The sequence below is a fragment of the Canis aureus genome, chromosome 14 (genome assembly GCF_053574225.1).
Source record: "Canis aureus isolate CA01 chromosome 14, VMU_Caureus_v.1.0, whole genome shotgun sequence".
Classification (NCBI taxonomy): Eukaryota; Metazoa; Chordata; class Mammalia; order Carnivora; family Canidae; genus Canis; species Canis aureus.
Genome location: NC_135624.1, coordinates 3,675,891 through 3,693,050, shown reverse-complemented (window position 1 = coordinate 3,693,050; position 17,160 = coordinate 3,675,891). Strand labels below are relative to the sequence as shown.

At 37.6% G+C, this 17,160-nt stretch overlaps 1 protein-coding gene across 7 annotated transcripts in view; it reads left to right on the top strand.

Moving 5' to 3' along the window:
- STK3 (serine/threonine kinase 3) overlaps positions 1–15,407 on the top strand; it is a 378,723-nt gene extending 363,316 nt beyond the window's left edge. For 6 of the 7 annotated variants that reach the window (XM_077846732.1, XM_077846731.1, XM_077846729.1 and 3 more), the window contains one exon: positions 14,037–15,407. In XM_077846732.1, coding sequence (XP_077702858.1) covers positions 14,037–14,195 — 159 coding nt within the window. In that variant the 3' untranslated portion in view covers positions 14,196–15,407. The remainder of the gene's footprint in view (positions 1–14,036) is intronic. The other variant, XM_077846728.1, reaches the window with a different exon arrangement.
- The last annotated feature ends 1,753 nt before the right edge of the window (positions 15,408–17,160 follow it).

Below are 17,160 nucleotides of genomic sequence, written 5' to 3'. Positions count from 1 at the left end.
AACCACAATGAGATACCACCTCACACCAGCGAGAATGGGGCAAATTTTTTTTTTAATTTTATTTATTTATGATAGTCACATAGAGAGAGATTGAGAGGCAGAGACATAGGCAGAGGGAGAAGCAGGCTCCATGCACCGGGAGCCTGACGTGGGATTCGATCCGGGGTCTCCAGGATCGCGCCCTGGGCCAAAGGCAGGCGCCAAACCGCTGCGCCACCCAGGGATCCCTGAGAATGGGGCAAATTAACAAGGCAGAAAACAACAAATGTTGGAGAGGATGCGGAGAAAGGGGAACCCTCTTGCACTGTTGTTGGGAATGTGAACTGGCACAGCCACACTGGAAAACTGTGGAAGTTCCTCAGAGTTAAAAATAGATCTGCCCTACGACCCAGCAATTGCACTGCTGGTGATTTACCCCAAAGATACAGATGCAGTGAAACGCCAGGACACCTGCACCCCGATGTTTCTAGCAGCAGTGTCCACAATAGCCAAACTGTGGAAGGAGACTCGGTGTCCATCGAAAGATGATGGATAAAGAAGATGTGGTTTATGTATACAATGGAATATTACTCAGCTATTAGAAATGACAAATACCCACCATTTGCTTCAACGTGGATGGAACTGGAGGGTATTATGCTGAGTGAAGTAAGTCAGTCGGAGAAGGACAAACATTATATGTTCTCATTCATTTGGGGAATATAAATAATAGTGAAAGGGAATATAAGGGAAGGGAGAAGAAATGTGTGGGAAATATCAGAAAGGGAGACAGAACGTAAAGACTGCTAACTCTGGGAAACGAACTAGGGGTGGTAGAAGGGGAGGAGGGCGGGGGGTGGGAGTGAGTGGGTGACGGGCACTGGGGGTTATTCTGTATGTTGGTAAATTGAACACCAATAAAAAATAAATAAATAAATAAATAAATAAATAAATAAATAAATAAATAATAAATAAAAAGAAGATGTGGTTTATGTATACAATGGGATGTTACTCAGCCATTAGAAACGACAAATACCCTCCATTTGCTTTGACGTGGATGGAACTGGAGGGTATTATGCTGAGTGAAATAAGTCAATCGGAGAAGGACAAACATTATATGGTCTCATTCATTTGGGGAATATAAAAATTAGGGAAAGGCAATAAAGTGGAATGGAGAGAAAATGAATGAAAATATCAGTGAGGGTGACAAAACATAAGAGACACCTAACTCTGGGAAATGAACAAGGGGTACTGGAAAGGGAGGTGGGCGGGGGTTGGGGTGATGGGGTGATGGGCACTGGGGGGGGCACTTGGCGGGATGAGCACTGGGTGTTATGCTTTATGTTGGCAAATTGAACTCCAATTAATAAAAATTAAAAATGTCCAAAAAGAAAAAAAATTATCGCAATCTGAGTTTCATGATTTCTGGTTTTCAGCTGAGCTCTATTTTATTTTAAAACTCTTTTTATAGATTTGGCAAAGTAAATTTTGCTACTTTATGGCATGAAACTGGTTACAATTTAAATTGTCAGACTAAGTAGTGTGACATTGCTGCAGTAGAAAATTGTATAAATGGTTGCACTGGGTGATATTAGTAAGAAATCTATCCTTCATTCAGTGCATGTTAGCCAAAAGAGTAAGCTATGATATTTATTATCATTTTGAAGAATTTTTTGACAGAAGCCATTTTTCTAGAAAAGAATGAATTAAAATCAAAATCTACTATCAGGGCAGCCCCAGTGGCGCAGCAGTTTAGCGCCGCCTGCAGCCCAGGGCGTGATCCTGGAGACCCTGGATCAAGTCCTGTGTCAGGCTCTCTGCATGGAGCCTGCTTCTCCCTCTGCCTGTGTCTCTGCCTCTCTCTGTGTCTCTATGAATAAATAAATAAAATCTTTATAAAAATAAAATCTATCAGACTTGTGAAATAAACATGTAATGGAGCATGAGACTATCCTGTAGCAGAAATAAATGAAATATGCTGGATAATACCGATTTTTCTTTACTTAAGTTGTCTCCCCTACACACACACACACACACACACACACACACACTTTTTTTTTAAGAGTTAACAGCTATGTGCTACAATGTTCAAAGGGACTTTTGCTGTTGCCACACATTAGCACGGGGGCACATAGCTGAAGACGGCAGTATGCCCCCCATATTCTGAGGAGAGAATAACTGAAAGCAGACACCTCTCTCCAGAATTTACAAGAGTCCCACCATCTTTCATTCATTTAGTAAATATTTATTAGGTACCTGTTGCAGGTAGTATTCTAGGCACTGGGGATTCGGCTATTGCAAAAGTTCCTATCCTTATGGAATTCATAATCTGGTGGTCTCATGGAAGAAGAAAATACCACTCTTCTTGCTTAGATTAGAGTTGGATGTGGGGGGATGTCTTAGCAAGCAACTGGCTGGGATAGTAGATGCCAGTCTGCTGGTACACCAATTTCTGTTATTGGCTATTGAGCCTGTTATTAGAAATTGGTGGTGTCTACAGGAAAGAGAGACTGGCATCTACTATCCCAGCCAGCTGCTTGCTAAGCTGATTGAACCTACAGACCCACTGATTTGCTACTAGAGCAGAGCTTGTGAATAAGTTCCTGGGAGTCTGGGGGATATGTTAACATAGACATAAAGAAAAGATATTTGGTGGGGGGGGGGGGGGCGATGATGTCTATTTCTCTCCCAAAGAGTTCTGTAGGTAGGAGACTTTAGCAGGTAGAGCCAAGGCCTTCAGGATAACTATAGGCTATGGGGGACTGTGCTTAGAAAGAAGAGATCAGGGGGGCCTCTCCCCTTGGGTCTCTGGGGGCCCTGGAGAATCTAGAGAACAACCTCTGTGGTCTCTCTGACTCTAAAAACAGAGATCAGACATCATAATACTGTCAAGGGGGCTTTCAGGTCAGAGGAGACAATACCCCATCCAGAGACCTGCCCACCTCCAAGAGATGAGAGCACCAGAGTAATACCAGCCACCATATCAGGAAACCTGCACACACCCCTTCTGCACAGACCACCAGTAATCAACCAAACCAGAGACTGAAAGCTCCTTGCACTGAGAAGTAACATGTCTATCACAGGATCCTGGTTTCCTTCCCAACTCCTAGCACTGGAGGAGCTAGACCTTGAAAAGAGATGGAGAGAAGGTTCTAGATGCAGACAGCGTCTCTTCCCACTACAACCTCTTGGTTTCTCTGTGCAAGCTAATAGAAGGAAGGGAGGGAGTTTATAATTTATCGGGGCATAAAACTAAAAGTGACCAGAAATCAGTGAGATCTGCCCAAGATTCCTTAAGAGATGTGTCAGGGAAATCTAGCATAGCACAGCTAAAAGAGTATGATTGGAGAAAAATGAAACTCTTTTAAGTTTATATTATAGTTACATAAAAATTTGCCCAATAAGCTGATTACAGATATATTTTAAGAACTGTTTTCTAGGGATCCCTGGGTGGCGCAGCCGTTTGGCGCCTGCCTTTGGCCCAGGGCGCGATCCTGGAGACCCGGGATCGAATCCCATATCAGGCTCCCGGTGCATGGAGCCTGCTTCTCCCTCTGCCTGTGTCTCTGCCTCTCTCTCTCTGTGTGACTATCATAAGTAAATAAATAAAAAAAAAAAAAAAAAAGAACTGTTTTCTAAAAATTTATTTTCTTCCAGAACTAGTCGTATAGTTAATTTTTAAAGAAACAATATATATAATCACTTCATTTGTTAATCTCATTTATAGCTTAATCAATGTCTTAAAATATTCCAAGTATTTATCAGAATCACTGAGAGAAGGGTCATCTGCCCCGTAACAGATCTAGAAAGATTTAATTAGTAGTTTGGTTTTGATATGCTCAGATTTTGTTGTGTTGAGCCTAGAATTTTAGAGCTGCTTACAATATAGCAGAGCTATGCATGAATTAACTTTTTCCTGATATTTTTAGCAGGCAAAACTACTACTAGAAACTGAAAAGCATATAAGGAATGGGTGTTCAACTGCTATTGAGGAATGCAACTAAAATTTCATCATTTGTTTTTCCGTATGGATGGCTCAGATCTCTCCAGGTCAGGATAACTGTAGTAGTGCTCATCAGCTCATAGCTCATTGCTAGATCGAAGCTGAACACAACACCAAAGCAATGATGGGGCAGTCTGAGTAGGGCATAAGCAAAGTCCTGCTTCTGTGTCAAGGGGACACATCTTGTTGATTTTGTCATGGCGTATCTGTTATTGAAAAAATTATGGCATTTATCCCACATCACTATGTAGAAATGTGTTTATTTTGCTAGAGAGCTGATTGAATTAAATGCTTAAACCTACATGCATTTATTTTGTAAGGCCAATTATAGCTAAAATACATTAATGACATAAAATATTCTGGCAGGAAAGGCAGTATTTTTAATAAAAGTGTTTCCCTATTTTTAATTTATAAATAATCTGTTAGAAACTGTTTCATATGATATCTGGATTTTGAAGTGCTTGTGGTTCTTGGGAGACCTAAGAAACAGCTCTTAGTAGGCTTCAATCCCAAATTATATTAGGGGGTTTGATGTAGTCTGTGAGTGAACATGAACATTCCCAGCTGTGTGACTTCCGGTGGATCACTTGGTCTTTCTGGGTGTCCTGACCTATAAAATAGGGTTGGTAATATCTACCCCATAAGGTAATTGCTAGGATTAAATGACTTAATGCCCAGGACCTAGGACAGTGTCTCACTTTTTGTAAATGATCAGTAGTTGGTACTTCTCTCTTCTCTACTGATACCCACAAGAAATGGTTTTCCCCCTTTTCTTTGGGAATGCAAATAAAATCTAAATGTCTTAAATTTACTCTAGATGCTCTGAGATTAAACAGATGCTTCATGGCATTTTCTAGTTAGAGTCCCAAAATATTAATAGTCATTCAGTCAATCAGCAGAAGATGGGGGCCACTCAGCTCAAACATTACATATAATCCTCCCTCCAGGTAGGTAAATAGCACCTATTTTGGGGAGAAGGCTCTGCCAGTAGATTAATTTTTTTTTTCAGTAGATTAATATTAATGCAGCTTTTAAGGGCATGTTTTACAAGGGATTTATAGTGAAGAATTCCAGTTTTATTCTCTAGTATGTCAATTGTCTGAAATTGTCACAATCTTCATTATTTTTGTAAATGTGTATTTTAAATGTATATGTATGCTTTTCTTTAGCAGGCTTTATAGTATTTGGATTGATTTGAGAGCTCTTTTATTTTATTCTGTTCTTCTTGGAGCAGAAATTAAATCAGGAAATGCCTTCCTTTTTGATATTTTAAGTGTTTTTAAGTGTCGTACCCATTGTCCCTGTTGTTCAGTTCTTTGGAAGAAGGTCCCTTACCTGTTTAAATATATCTAAACTAATCAGTGGCCTTGACTGATTTTTTGCTAGTACTTTCTTTGGTGTATTTCCTACTTTCATTGTTAACCAAATAAGTGTGGCATTTGTAAAACCAAACCAGATTCTGTTCAACACAGTAAAAATTTGAGCTAAAATGAAATATTAGGGGGGAAAGGAGTATGTTGCTCTAGGCCATAAACAACTCAAAACAGTCTGAGGCATGCACTGGTAAATCTTAAAAAAGTGCTATAGGCAATTCAGCATCAAAATTGCCATAGAAAATTATTGTTGTTAGCCATTCTGTTGATAGTTCATATTGTTAGAATTGCTAGCAGATGGGAAAATAGATGAGTCAGGATACAGTATTAACAATCCATATTTTTTTAATCACAAGCCACTGGGATCCCTGGGTGGTGCAGTGGTTTGGCGCCTGCCTTTGGCCCGGGGCGCGATCCTGGAGACCTGGGATCGAATCTCACATCGGGCTCCCGGTGCATGGAGTCTGCTTCTCCCTCTGCCTGTGTCTCTGCCTCTCTGTCTCTCTCTGTGTAACTATCATGAATAAATAAATAAAATCTAAAAAAAAAAAAAAAAAAAGATTTTAATCACAAGCCACTAATAAGGTGTGTAGCATCTGTGAAGTTTATTTAAACAGTTGCTAGGAAGAGTTTGTTTTCCCAGTAAACACAGCAAACCTTGTACAGGATTTTCTTGATTGACTATTTGACTAAATGTGTTAACATTAATATATAAGACTGCTTCATTATGATGGTGTCTTGTTTATTTTGACAGACTGATTATACCAGCAACTTGTAGACCCATTAAGTCTTGAATGTTACCACATTTATGCATTTAAAAACTTTATAATCTTGTTTCTGCTACTTTTTGAGAGTTTTTTAAAACTCTCATGTAATTAGGACTATTTTTGACAAAACAAAATAATATAAAAAAAAATCTAAGTGTTTTCCTCCAAGAGCTCCTAAGACGATATTATTTTGGAAAGTAATTCAGTCTTATCACTTGAATGTGATATCCTAGGTCTTTATATTAGATTGGATATATAAACTTGCAGAAAGTTCTAATGTTAGTGACTACTCTTCCTGACCAGTAACTAGCAGTTTTTCAATGCTTCTCATAGTGTTTAGAAATCATCCTAATGACTAAAAGTTTAAACTATCAAAATTATCAGTTTATAAGACTTAATCTCATTTTCTATCTTCTCATGTCATTGGGTTATGTTGCTGTTTTATACAAGAGCTAGTTAGTAATTTGCACATCTTTTATTTGGATTTTGTTTCCTTTTTTTTTTTGTTTCCTTTTTTAAGGGATACTGTTAAATATAATTTTTTTGGATATTTACCTGTAATCTTCTTACTCCCAGATGAAATGTGATAATCCAGGACGATTATTAACAAAACGGTCTGCACATTCAAGCTGTCACTTATGTACCAAACTGTACCAATTTTCAGACAAATGTTGACTTCTATTGAAAAGTAGTTTTGACTTTTTCATTTAACTTATAAACAACCTATAAACTACTCATCGTTAAATTATTGTTTAGAAGTTGGGATTTTTATTTAGAGTCTGACTTGTTTTAAACAAGAGCTGGGAAATCCTAGTCTACCAACTATCCTGAAACTTAAAGACGATGGTAATTCTACCTTTTGCTAAATTTCTGCAGTTTATTTCATTCTAAAAAAAACTGCTCTATAAAAATGTCATCAAAAAAAAAAAAACAAAAACAAAAAAAAATGTCATCTGCAAGGTTTTCTCTTCACTGTGGACTTCACAGCTGAACACTTACAAACCATTTTCCCTTTCAGCTCAGGTTGAAGACCCTAGAAATTTCTTAGCAGCACACACACCCCCACCCCCATTCGTGATGACTCAAACACTTGGAACACTCTGACAGTGCTAGATTAAAAACATCAAACTTAAAAAAAAAAACAAAAACAAAACATCAAACTTGGTATATAAGAAATAGTGAAAGGGATTATAAGGGACAGGAGGGGAACTGAGTGGGAAAAATCAGAAAGGGAGACAAACTATGAGAGACTACTAACTCTGGGAAATGAACAAAGTGTTGCAGAAGGGGAAGTAGGTGGGGGATGGAGTGATTAGGTGATGGGCACTGAGGAGGGCACGTGATGGGATTAGCACTAGGTGTTATAGTATATGTTGCAAATTGAACATCAATAAAAACAAATTTTAAAAAATATCAAACTTGGTATAATGAAAAAAAAAATACATTGATCTCCATCGAGGTCAGGTCCTATCTCTATCATCATCCAGGTCTGTAACTTTGAACAACCTGGCTCCCATTTTCTCACCAAAAACAAGTAAGCTAAAGTAGGTCATCTCTGAGGTTTACTTTTGCAGTAAGATTCTGCAAGGTTTAACTCATAACCCAACCTTATAGTTATACTCATGTTAAACAATGCTTTGTTCATATGTTGCAGTGGTGTTTAATAGTCCCAGATTCCAGTGTGTTTCTCAGAGGTCCGTATGATTCAATTTACCTGACCTCAGTTTAAACTCTTTTTATAGAAATTGATTTTATACTGTGCCCTTAATATGTCTTGCCCCCTGATATTTGTCGTTTCAAATGTCCAAGAAAAGCAAAACTTCTTGTGAGTAGAAAAACATTGCCTGAGGTAATAAAACCATATTGTTCTGAAAACTCTTCTCCATTTCTCTGTGTATTTGAAGAAGTTCTGTCTTTGCTTTCAGGCCCTTTCTCTTACTGCATGTCAGCTCATTTAGTCACTTAATCAAGTTCTATAATGTTTATAATGATTGTCAAACTACAGTATTCTTTCAGAATGTTAAGACCTGAAAATTTAAGACTCATGGTTAGTTGTGCAAGTTCTGTGTTATCATTAAATTCAAAACCAAGTTTTATTAAATAGAATTAGCCTAGAACATATAAAGGCCATTTCTGGATGAATTACTCATTTTTGTACATTTGTTCACTAAAAACCACAATGTATGCATATCTTGAAATTCTCTTTACTGACTTCACTTACGGAACTTTAAACTGAAAAATGTAGACCAAGATGTGATACTCCAACTCTGGTTTACTCTGAATTTATTTTGAACTTAGTCATCTGACAGATGGCTATGGTAGTTACAGCTGCTTTGAATTCCTTGTATTGTAGAAAGATGGTTCATAAGTAACATTTCTTTGCTATATTTAAAAAAATATAAATTCAAGTTAATTTACCACAAACTCTGTTGACCCACAAACATAACAATTCTAAAGTGATTTCCCTTCGTTTTTTGTGAAGATTTTCAAGAAACCTAATTTTGGTGAATGAAACTTTTGTCACAATAATATTGATAATTCAGGAAGTTCAACTTTTCCTTCTAATATTATCCTCATTAGCTCCCAAAATTGTTTTACTTTGGATTAGTATTCTAAAAGGGTGATAGTGATTGTTTAATATTATAGGATCATTTTTATCATTATGAGTGTCCATAAAATTTTATCTGGTTTGTGACCCTATTTACTACTAAGCCATCAAGCAGTACTGCTCTCCAAGAGATTGGAAAGCTGCTTCTGTCGCATTTTCCTCCCCAAAACATTTTCATGCCTGTGGGAGGTTCAGTAGCTACAGAAATACAGAGTGCTAAATATATGTTATTAGGGCTTAATCATAAGTCAAAACCCAGCCAGAAGTTCATGTCTATAAATCATACCCACTCTATATAAAAAGTAAAAAGTTCTATCAGTTAACTTCACTTTTATTTATTTATTTATTTATTTATTTATTTATTTATTTATTTATTTATTTTTGTCTAGGTGACACCATAATCTAGTTATTTAGAATCTACTGGTATTTTCCTTCTATTAACAAAATGAGAAGAGCCTCTGATCACAAATGCTGAAGTTTGGGGATGATTTTCTGTTGTTGGACACCATAGTCAAATTGTAAGATGAAGGAGAAAACTTCATTCTGGATAATCCTGTCGTCATCAAGGGCTTCCATTATAGCCTCAATGCTGATGATTCCTTACATCTGTAGCTTTCATCTCTCCCTGAGCTCCAAACCTCCAAATTATACTCCATATCTAACATCTCCACCTCAGTGCTTTGTTCATCTGCCAAACTCAACGAGACTAAAACTCAATTTTATTTACTCCCCTACCTTATTAATGGTGACAATCCCGTCACCCTAGCTTGAAGGCAGAGTTACCCTAGCCCTTCCCTCTTCCTGATCTTTCATAATCACTCCACAAAGAAAGCCTTACCAGTTCTGCTTCCCAGTCTCCCAGCTCCCTCCCTTCTCAATCTCCACTTCCTTTCTCCTAGTCCAAGCCTCATCCTCTCTGTTGCAGTCTAGAGACCTATCACAGGCCTTCCTATACCTCCATCTTCCCCCCATGCCTATCCATTTTCTTTTTTTTTTTTTTTTTTTTTTTTAAATTTATGATAGTTACACAGAGAGAGAGAGGGAGGCAGAGACAGAGGCAGAGGGAGAAGCAGGCTCCATGCACCGGGAGCCCGACGTGGGATTCGATCCGGGGTCTCCGGGATCACGCCCTGGGCCAAAGGCAGGCGCCAAACCGCTGCGCCACCCAGGGATCCCTGCCTATCCATTTTCTATACCTGCTGTTGGATATATTTTTCTATCTCATACGTGATTCTGTCACCAATTATATTCAGAATTATCTAGCATTTCTTTCTTGGCTACGGAAAGTTTGTAGCAGCATGCTTACGGCCATTAGCTCTCCTCCCTGTTTCCTCTCCTGACTCCTGTCCTCCCATGAGTCTGCCCCACATCCCAGTGGCCATCTGCCATCTCCAGGGATGCCAGGCATTTGTGCACCTTACATGTTTCTTCTCATGCTCCTTCCATTTTCCCCTCTTGTTTCCTATCTTCTCAGTGTCCCCATCCTTCAGAGAATTAGCTATGTATAGACGTCTTGCCAGCTAGATTTTAAGTTTTCTGTGGAGGTAGAGTATTTTATTCATCTCTGTACACACAGTGCTTGGTCCATAGAAAATATCAATAAATATTTTAATTAATGAGTACTCAGGATTTCTCTGACAGCATACCTGAAAATACAACTATTTATGTTTCATACATAGGTGTCTGATTTCCTGTAACCTTGACCTTCTAGAGCCACAAATCTGAAATCAGATTATAAGAAAAACACTAGAAACAGGTGTTAACAAAGTTCAGCACTAAAGCCATGCTCTTTCTTTCCTAAAACAGTCTCAGGCTTTCTTTAATATATTATTCTTATTTAGTGTAATGCCTTAGAGGATTAATTGCTTTTCTGGTTCCCAACAGATAAATAAGCTTGAAGTAAAGAGAGAATGATATATGTCTAATGAAGGCCATGAAAAGGAGCTGGCAACTTTCTCTCAAATGAAGATAAATAAGCCAAAAAGGGGAGAGAAAATTAACATACAGCACAGATTAGTAATAGAAATTAATGATGGTGATTCATCATCAAGGGAAAGTTGCTTTAGGTCCTGTACTCTCTGCTTTAGAAGGCAACATATTCTGTAAAGTATTTATAAAGAGGGCAGCCCCCGTGGCGCAGCGGTTTAGCGCCGCCTGCAGCCCGGGGTGTGATCCTGGAGACCCGGGATCGAGTCCCGCATCGGGCTTCCTGCGTGGAGCCAGCTTCTCCCTCTGCCTGTGTCTCTGCCTCTCTCTTCGCTCTCTCTGAATGAATAAATAGATAAATCTTTAAAAAAAAAAAAAAGTATTTATAAAGATTTTCTCTTCAAAATGGTTAAAGCAAAGTTTTTACCACTTAAAAAACTAAGATTTAGATACTTCATGAACTTACTTATATGGAACACCTAATTCACTAACAATACTACTAATGGTTCTCCAACATCACAGATCTGTTTGTCACAAATTTTACATATTGAAAATATTACAGTTGATTACAGGAGTAAAACTTGCCTTCTATCTCTGAATTCAGTCCACTACTATAATATAATATTTATAAACTTGATAATTTGCCCCAGTTAGGTAGCATAAGATATCTACAGGAATATCTTAATGCAAAACTGTTTGCTTTGTTTGATGTTCTTTCTCCTAATTACTGAGTAACCCATTCCTTTGAGTCTTTTTTTCTGCTTACCTATCTTTATGCCATGATATGTAGCAGTACAGTTTTATAGTTTCTACGTGTGTGTACAGTCTCTAAAGTTTAAATAATTTTTGGAATGTCTAGCATGGAGACATGAAACTCATGCATAAAAATGAATTATGAAATAATAAATGACTAGAATCAAATACTAAATTATATTGTTTAAATTATTAATGTTATATAGAAATTCAGAGATGGGAAGATTAACATGGGCTGAAAAAGAGACAAAGTGAAATTGGATCTTATGTAGATAGCACCCAAGTGTGTCTTTCCTGGGAAAATATAGCTGTGTGTGGTCTGTATTGGCCCTTCATCTCACCATCACCTGTACATACAGTTTAGAAAGTCCTGAGATCCCCTGTTGGCTTATTCTTTATCCCCCCAGAGACTTGAACATCCTTGACCATCTAACAGATGCATGATTAATATTTGGATTAAAAATTAATGAAGAAGGAATATAATATGCAATACAATGCATTGTATATAAATGCATATGATGGTATGATACAGTAAACTAGCTTCTTTTCATGATAAGGCATATTTTATATGTATACCAGAATAGGGCATATTTTGTATATATGCCAGAACTTTTCATATACCAAGGCAAGTGGTGCTCACCTTCAGAGTTCTCATCCTGGGAGCCCATTTACATTTTCCCGTAACACTGTCATGCCTATATTTTTGGAAATCCTCTTTTGAATTTCCTTCAGAGCCTGTGACTCATTCTTATCAGTATCCTCAGTGGCAACAAATCTTTTTCAGTTGTGAATAAATTTGATTTTTAGAACCAAGAGTAACTCAGGGACAGATAAGGTGAGTAAAATGGAGGATCAAGCTGAAAAATAACTTTTTTTTGTTAAAATTGACATGTTGACTATAAAGTAATGAGAGCATTTAGTGACTTGACTCATAAAATAACAAAAACAGTTCTCTTAGTAAAACAAAATTTTTTAGCATATTAAAACCAAGTCTGAATTACTCTCATAGAATCTTCTGCTCTAGAGCAGATCATGACTCCCTGAAGTCCAAACCCTGCTTTGCCTGGCTTGGGACCCCACCAGCCCCCAGTTCTGCAGTGACGTTAGTCCTTCTTCACAATGGCGAGGCTTCCTCCTTGGGCCTTGCTCATTGCTCTGAGACACCGCCCTTTTCAAGGACCAACATAGTCCCTGCTCCCTAAAGGGAATCTGCTCTCCATTGAATTTATAATGAGGCTTCTCTTTTTTTTGTTGGGAATCTGTTTAAAAAACACACACACACACACACAATAATAGATACTCTCCCCAGGAAAATGTATGCATGAACGTGCAGAATTTTGCACCTGCGAAGCTTATTTGTGGGCCTGAGAACCTCTCGCTGTAATCTGTCCCGCATCCAGTAAGGTCTTGTGTCAGGTCCTAAGTGTTTCTAGTTCCTGATCTTTACCCTTCTGACTAATTTGTAAGTTTCTTAAGGCAAGGAAGTAGTTTAGTGCTTCTTTGCTTTCCTTAGAGTATACCTACCAAGATGCTGAGTATGTAGTAGCATTCTGTAAATCACTATCGTCTAACAGACCTTTTAAAACCACCTACCTGCCACCATTGTTTCTGAAGGAGACAAGAGATTTAGGGGTTTTTTTAAGGTTAATAAGATAAAAACCCAAGTGTTAGGTTATATATTTCAGGATATCTTAAAATATGTTTCTCAAGAGATAATCCATATCTTGCTGTTGTGACATACAAATAATTACACTAAAGTTCAGGATGCCACCAATCCCATTATGTGGAATGGATCTCATCCTGCATATATATGAGGCTTCTTTCCTGCTGTTACACAGAAAACCAGTAAAGGATGTGCTGGTCTTGCCTCCAGAAGGCAGTATAATTTAACTAAATCATTATGGTCAAACTATACCATTTAGTCAAATTTACCATTGTTGTCAAACTAGAATATACATAGTGAAAAATTGATAGGCACTATATCTTCAAATTAGCCAAGCTTATGTCAGAATTTACACAGCTTTGTTTACATCAGGCTCAGGATTTTGATTCATAAATTAAAAACCTTATTATATCAAAATGTTTGGGACAAAAGTATTCTAGATAATTTAATTTTCTGATTAACCAGGTAGTTAAAATTTAAACACTTGGTGAAATGCAAGATAGAATGCTTAATTTAACCTGTATTCAATCTTGTCACATTCTTGGGTGATCTCTGCAAATACTCACAATTATGGCGGTGCTCCAGAGCTGGAAAGGATAGGAGAGATTGGAGTAGATATATTCGGAACATATCCTGAATGTCTGTGTGTTGGCACTGGTGGATTTGTCTTTCTGCCTTTTTTTTAAAAAAAACAAATACTTTTCATCAGCTTATTTTTCTCTCTGCTCTTTCCTAAAAGCAGAGTTTTTTATTGCTTTTGTTGCAAGATTACTTAAGGTTCTTACAAGGTGTGGTATCTTGGTTCTTCAGAGAAGGTATTCCCATTTTAATTGTTGAACTACATTTCAAAGATGATGTAAAGACTGCTGAAATATTCATGCTAAAGCCCATTAGATTTTATCCTATTGTAGATAATTTTGTGTTAATATCTTCTTTTTTTTTTTTTTTTTTTTTTTTCTGTTTCTAGTTAAAAAATCTCAGTTTAGAAGAACTGCAGATGCGGTTAAAAGCGCTGGACCCCATGATGGAACGAGAAATAGAAGAGCTTCGTCAAAGATACACTGCAAAAAGACAACCCATTCTGGATGCGATGGATGCGAAGAAAAGAAGGCAGCAAAACTTTTGAGTCTCATTTTTTTTCTGTTTGTTTAACTATTCTGGAGACCAAGAAACCACTAAGAATTGAAGGAATATTCTTACTGTCTTTTTTCTAAATCCCTAAGATTTGTGCTCTACAACTAGGCAGCAGTCCAGAACCGTTGATGGTACATACCTAGTAAATTCCCAAAAGGCAGAAATTACAACTGTAGCCTCTAGGTTTTCATTCTTTAAATAGTGAAAACAACAGAAATGTCTTCCTCTCTAGATCTGTCAGGTGCTCATCAGCGCTAAAACTGTTCTACAACCAACGCTGTGTTTAGAGACCTTGAAAATCTGAAGCTATTGTTTAATTGTACAGCACTGAAGAGCTTTGTGTTACAATCTTCTTTATTCTTATTTCTAGTAGCTTATTTATTGTATCCCCAGGTAAGCTTATTTATTTATGCTGTTTCACTTTGTTTTGTTTTTAAGGACAAGATTAGGATAGCTTTGGTGAAGGGAGGGGCGTATTAATAGATGATAATATACAACCAAATTATACTTTCAGCAGGTAGTGATGGGATACATTCCTTGATTTCCAGGATAGTTTTCCAATAGAAGCAAAGCAATAATAGCAATAGTACCCAGATGGGCCCAGACACTTTTTTATACTGAAGCAATAATTCCATTTTTACCTTCTGAAATTTTGTTTAATGTTTTTATTCTCGATGTTTGGTACAAATAGAACTATATATATTTAGGACACACAGGGCTATAATGTTTAAAACCAAAGAAGTCAGTGGAACCCTTGCACAAAGAAGTATGGTAAATATTTTAGAAGAAATAAATCCTTAAGACAAATGTAATTTGTTAATATTGTTTCATGTTTCATTTATTGATCTGTTAGCTGAACTATCAAACTGTCATCAAATCTATTTCTGTAAAATTTGTGCTCAATCGTCACAGGACGTTTTTGTTGATTTCATTCATTTCCTGGGAATTGATAAACATCATGTGCCTGACAATAACAAAATAACAAAAACATTTGTACTGAACTGTGCAAGCCTTGGGGACTATAAAAAAAAAAAAATGTTAAAAAGAAACTCATTTTTAAGCTGAATGAACATTTGTATGATTGAACTGGGACCAGTCAGTTCCTAAGCTACATATGGCCATCTTGACAGTGTTTGTTCTTTTGTGTGTTTAATTACTATGTGTAAATCATAAAGAAAAATAAATTTTACTGTGCCACCCAGCACATATCATCTCTATGTCTTTTAAGAACTCACCACCTGGATTCTCTCTTTTCCTGGCACGGAAGGTCTGTTCGTGAGGACAGCCTGGCTGATGTAGCCATAACAACTGGGAGCCTCGGGCTCAGTGTGGATTCCTCACTGGTGCTCCATGCCCATCCCACATTGGCAAGACACCCTGCTTCTGTCACTCACCCCCAGGACCTCCACCATCTGCAACACTGGTGGTCACGACAGCAAGGGGAGGAGTGCTGACATTGTGACACATGTCAGGGTGGCCACAACCAGTATTCAGAACTAGTCACGTGGCCACTAACTCCCTAATTTCAAGGGAGTGAGGAAAGACAACCTCATCTGTGTGCCCGGAGGGGAGAGAAGGGAGATGCCAGTGGGTTCGTTAATGACTGCCACAGGGGGTAGAGCATCTCTGGAAGCTTTAGTTCTATCTTAAAATGGCAGTTGCACCCCAGGCCATGCCTTGGAGTAATATATATCCCTGCCCTGCTGAGTTCTTATGAATAGTAAATTGTGTGGCTGGATATGAATTATAAGATTACTAAAGTGTAGTGGTGAGTATTGAAAAGTCTCTAAAGGTCATTAACAATGAAGACTGTACAGCATATGCTTGTGCTACATCCTTGTGGAGTCTACTTGGGTCAGCATTACTGAGTCAGTCAACTCAAGCACTCTACCCTTTCCTTCCCTTTGTAAAGTGTTCGTCTTTTCGGTAACCTGTCTAATACCTTGCCTAATTTGATGAAATCCAATGACTGACTTGATATCACCCAAGTAAAACCACCTACATGAAATGTCAAGAAACCTATCAAGATGATTTCTCTCCAATTTGCTAAATTAGAGAATTTATGCAAAATAATTCAATGAGGCCTGTTAACCATTCTTACTAATTCAGTCTCAACAAGAATCCTCCTTTTATTTATTTTTTTTAATTTTTTTTTAATTTTTATTTATTTATGATAGTCACAGAGAGAGAGAGAGAGAGAGAGAGAGAGGCAGAGACACAGGCAGAGGGAGAAGCAGGCTCCATGCACCGGGAGCCTGACGTGGGATTCGATCCCGGGTCTCCAGGATCGCGCCCTGGGCCAAAGGCAGGCGCTAAACCACTGCGCCACCCAGGGATCCCAGAATCCTCCTTTTAATAGTAAACATTGACTGTTCCAATCACATTGTAATTTGTATATAAATACATTTTAAACTCTTGTTATTTTTATTCTTTATACACAAACACATGTATATTTAAGAGAATTAAGAACAGTGAGCATATTTTTATTTTAGAGCCTCAGGAAACTCCGGAATATTTTAGGATAATCTGTTGCAAAACTCTTCCACTCTTTTCTGTCTCTGCCCCCTACCAATAAAAAAAAAAAGAACTCATGGCAAGTTTTGAAGAACCAAAAGCCATGAAAGAATCCTTCGAGTCTAGGTAAGCCTTGATTAGTCATGATGCTAAGGAAAGAGTTTTCTAGTTATTTTAATGAGTTTAAGAAGAAGCCTCTTATTATCTTAACCTTGGCTTCTGAGAACATTCCAAAAATAGGTAAGTGTACTTTCTGCACACCCCCGTCCTTTCATAAATGCAGAATTGTAAATGTAATTGTAGCTAATGAGTGAGGATTTTGTCTTGCTGAAAAGCCAGCATCATTGTATGTAGTCTGTAGATGAGAAGGTTTTTTCTTTGATTTAGATGACTCATTTCTACAGACTTACAATACACTTAGCTTATTTTAGCAGAAATACTTT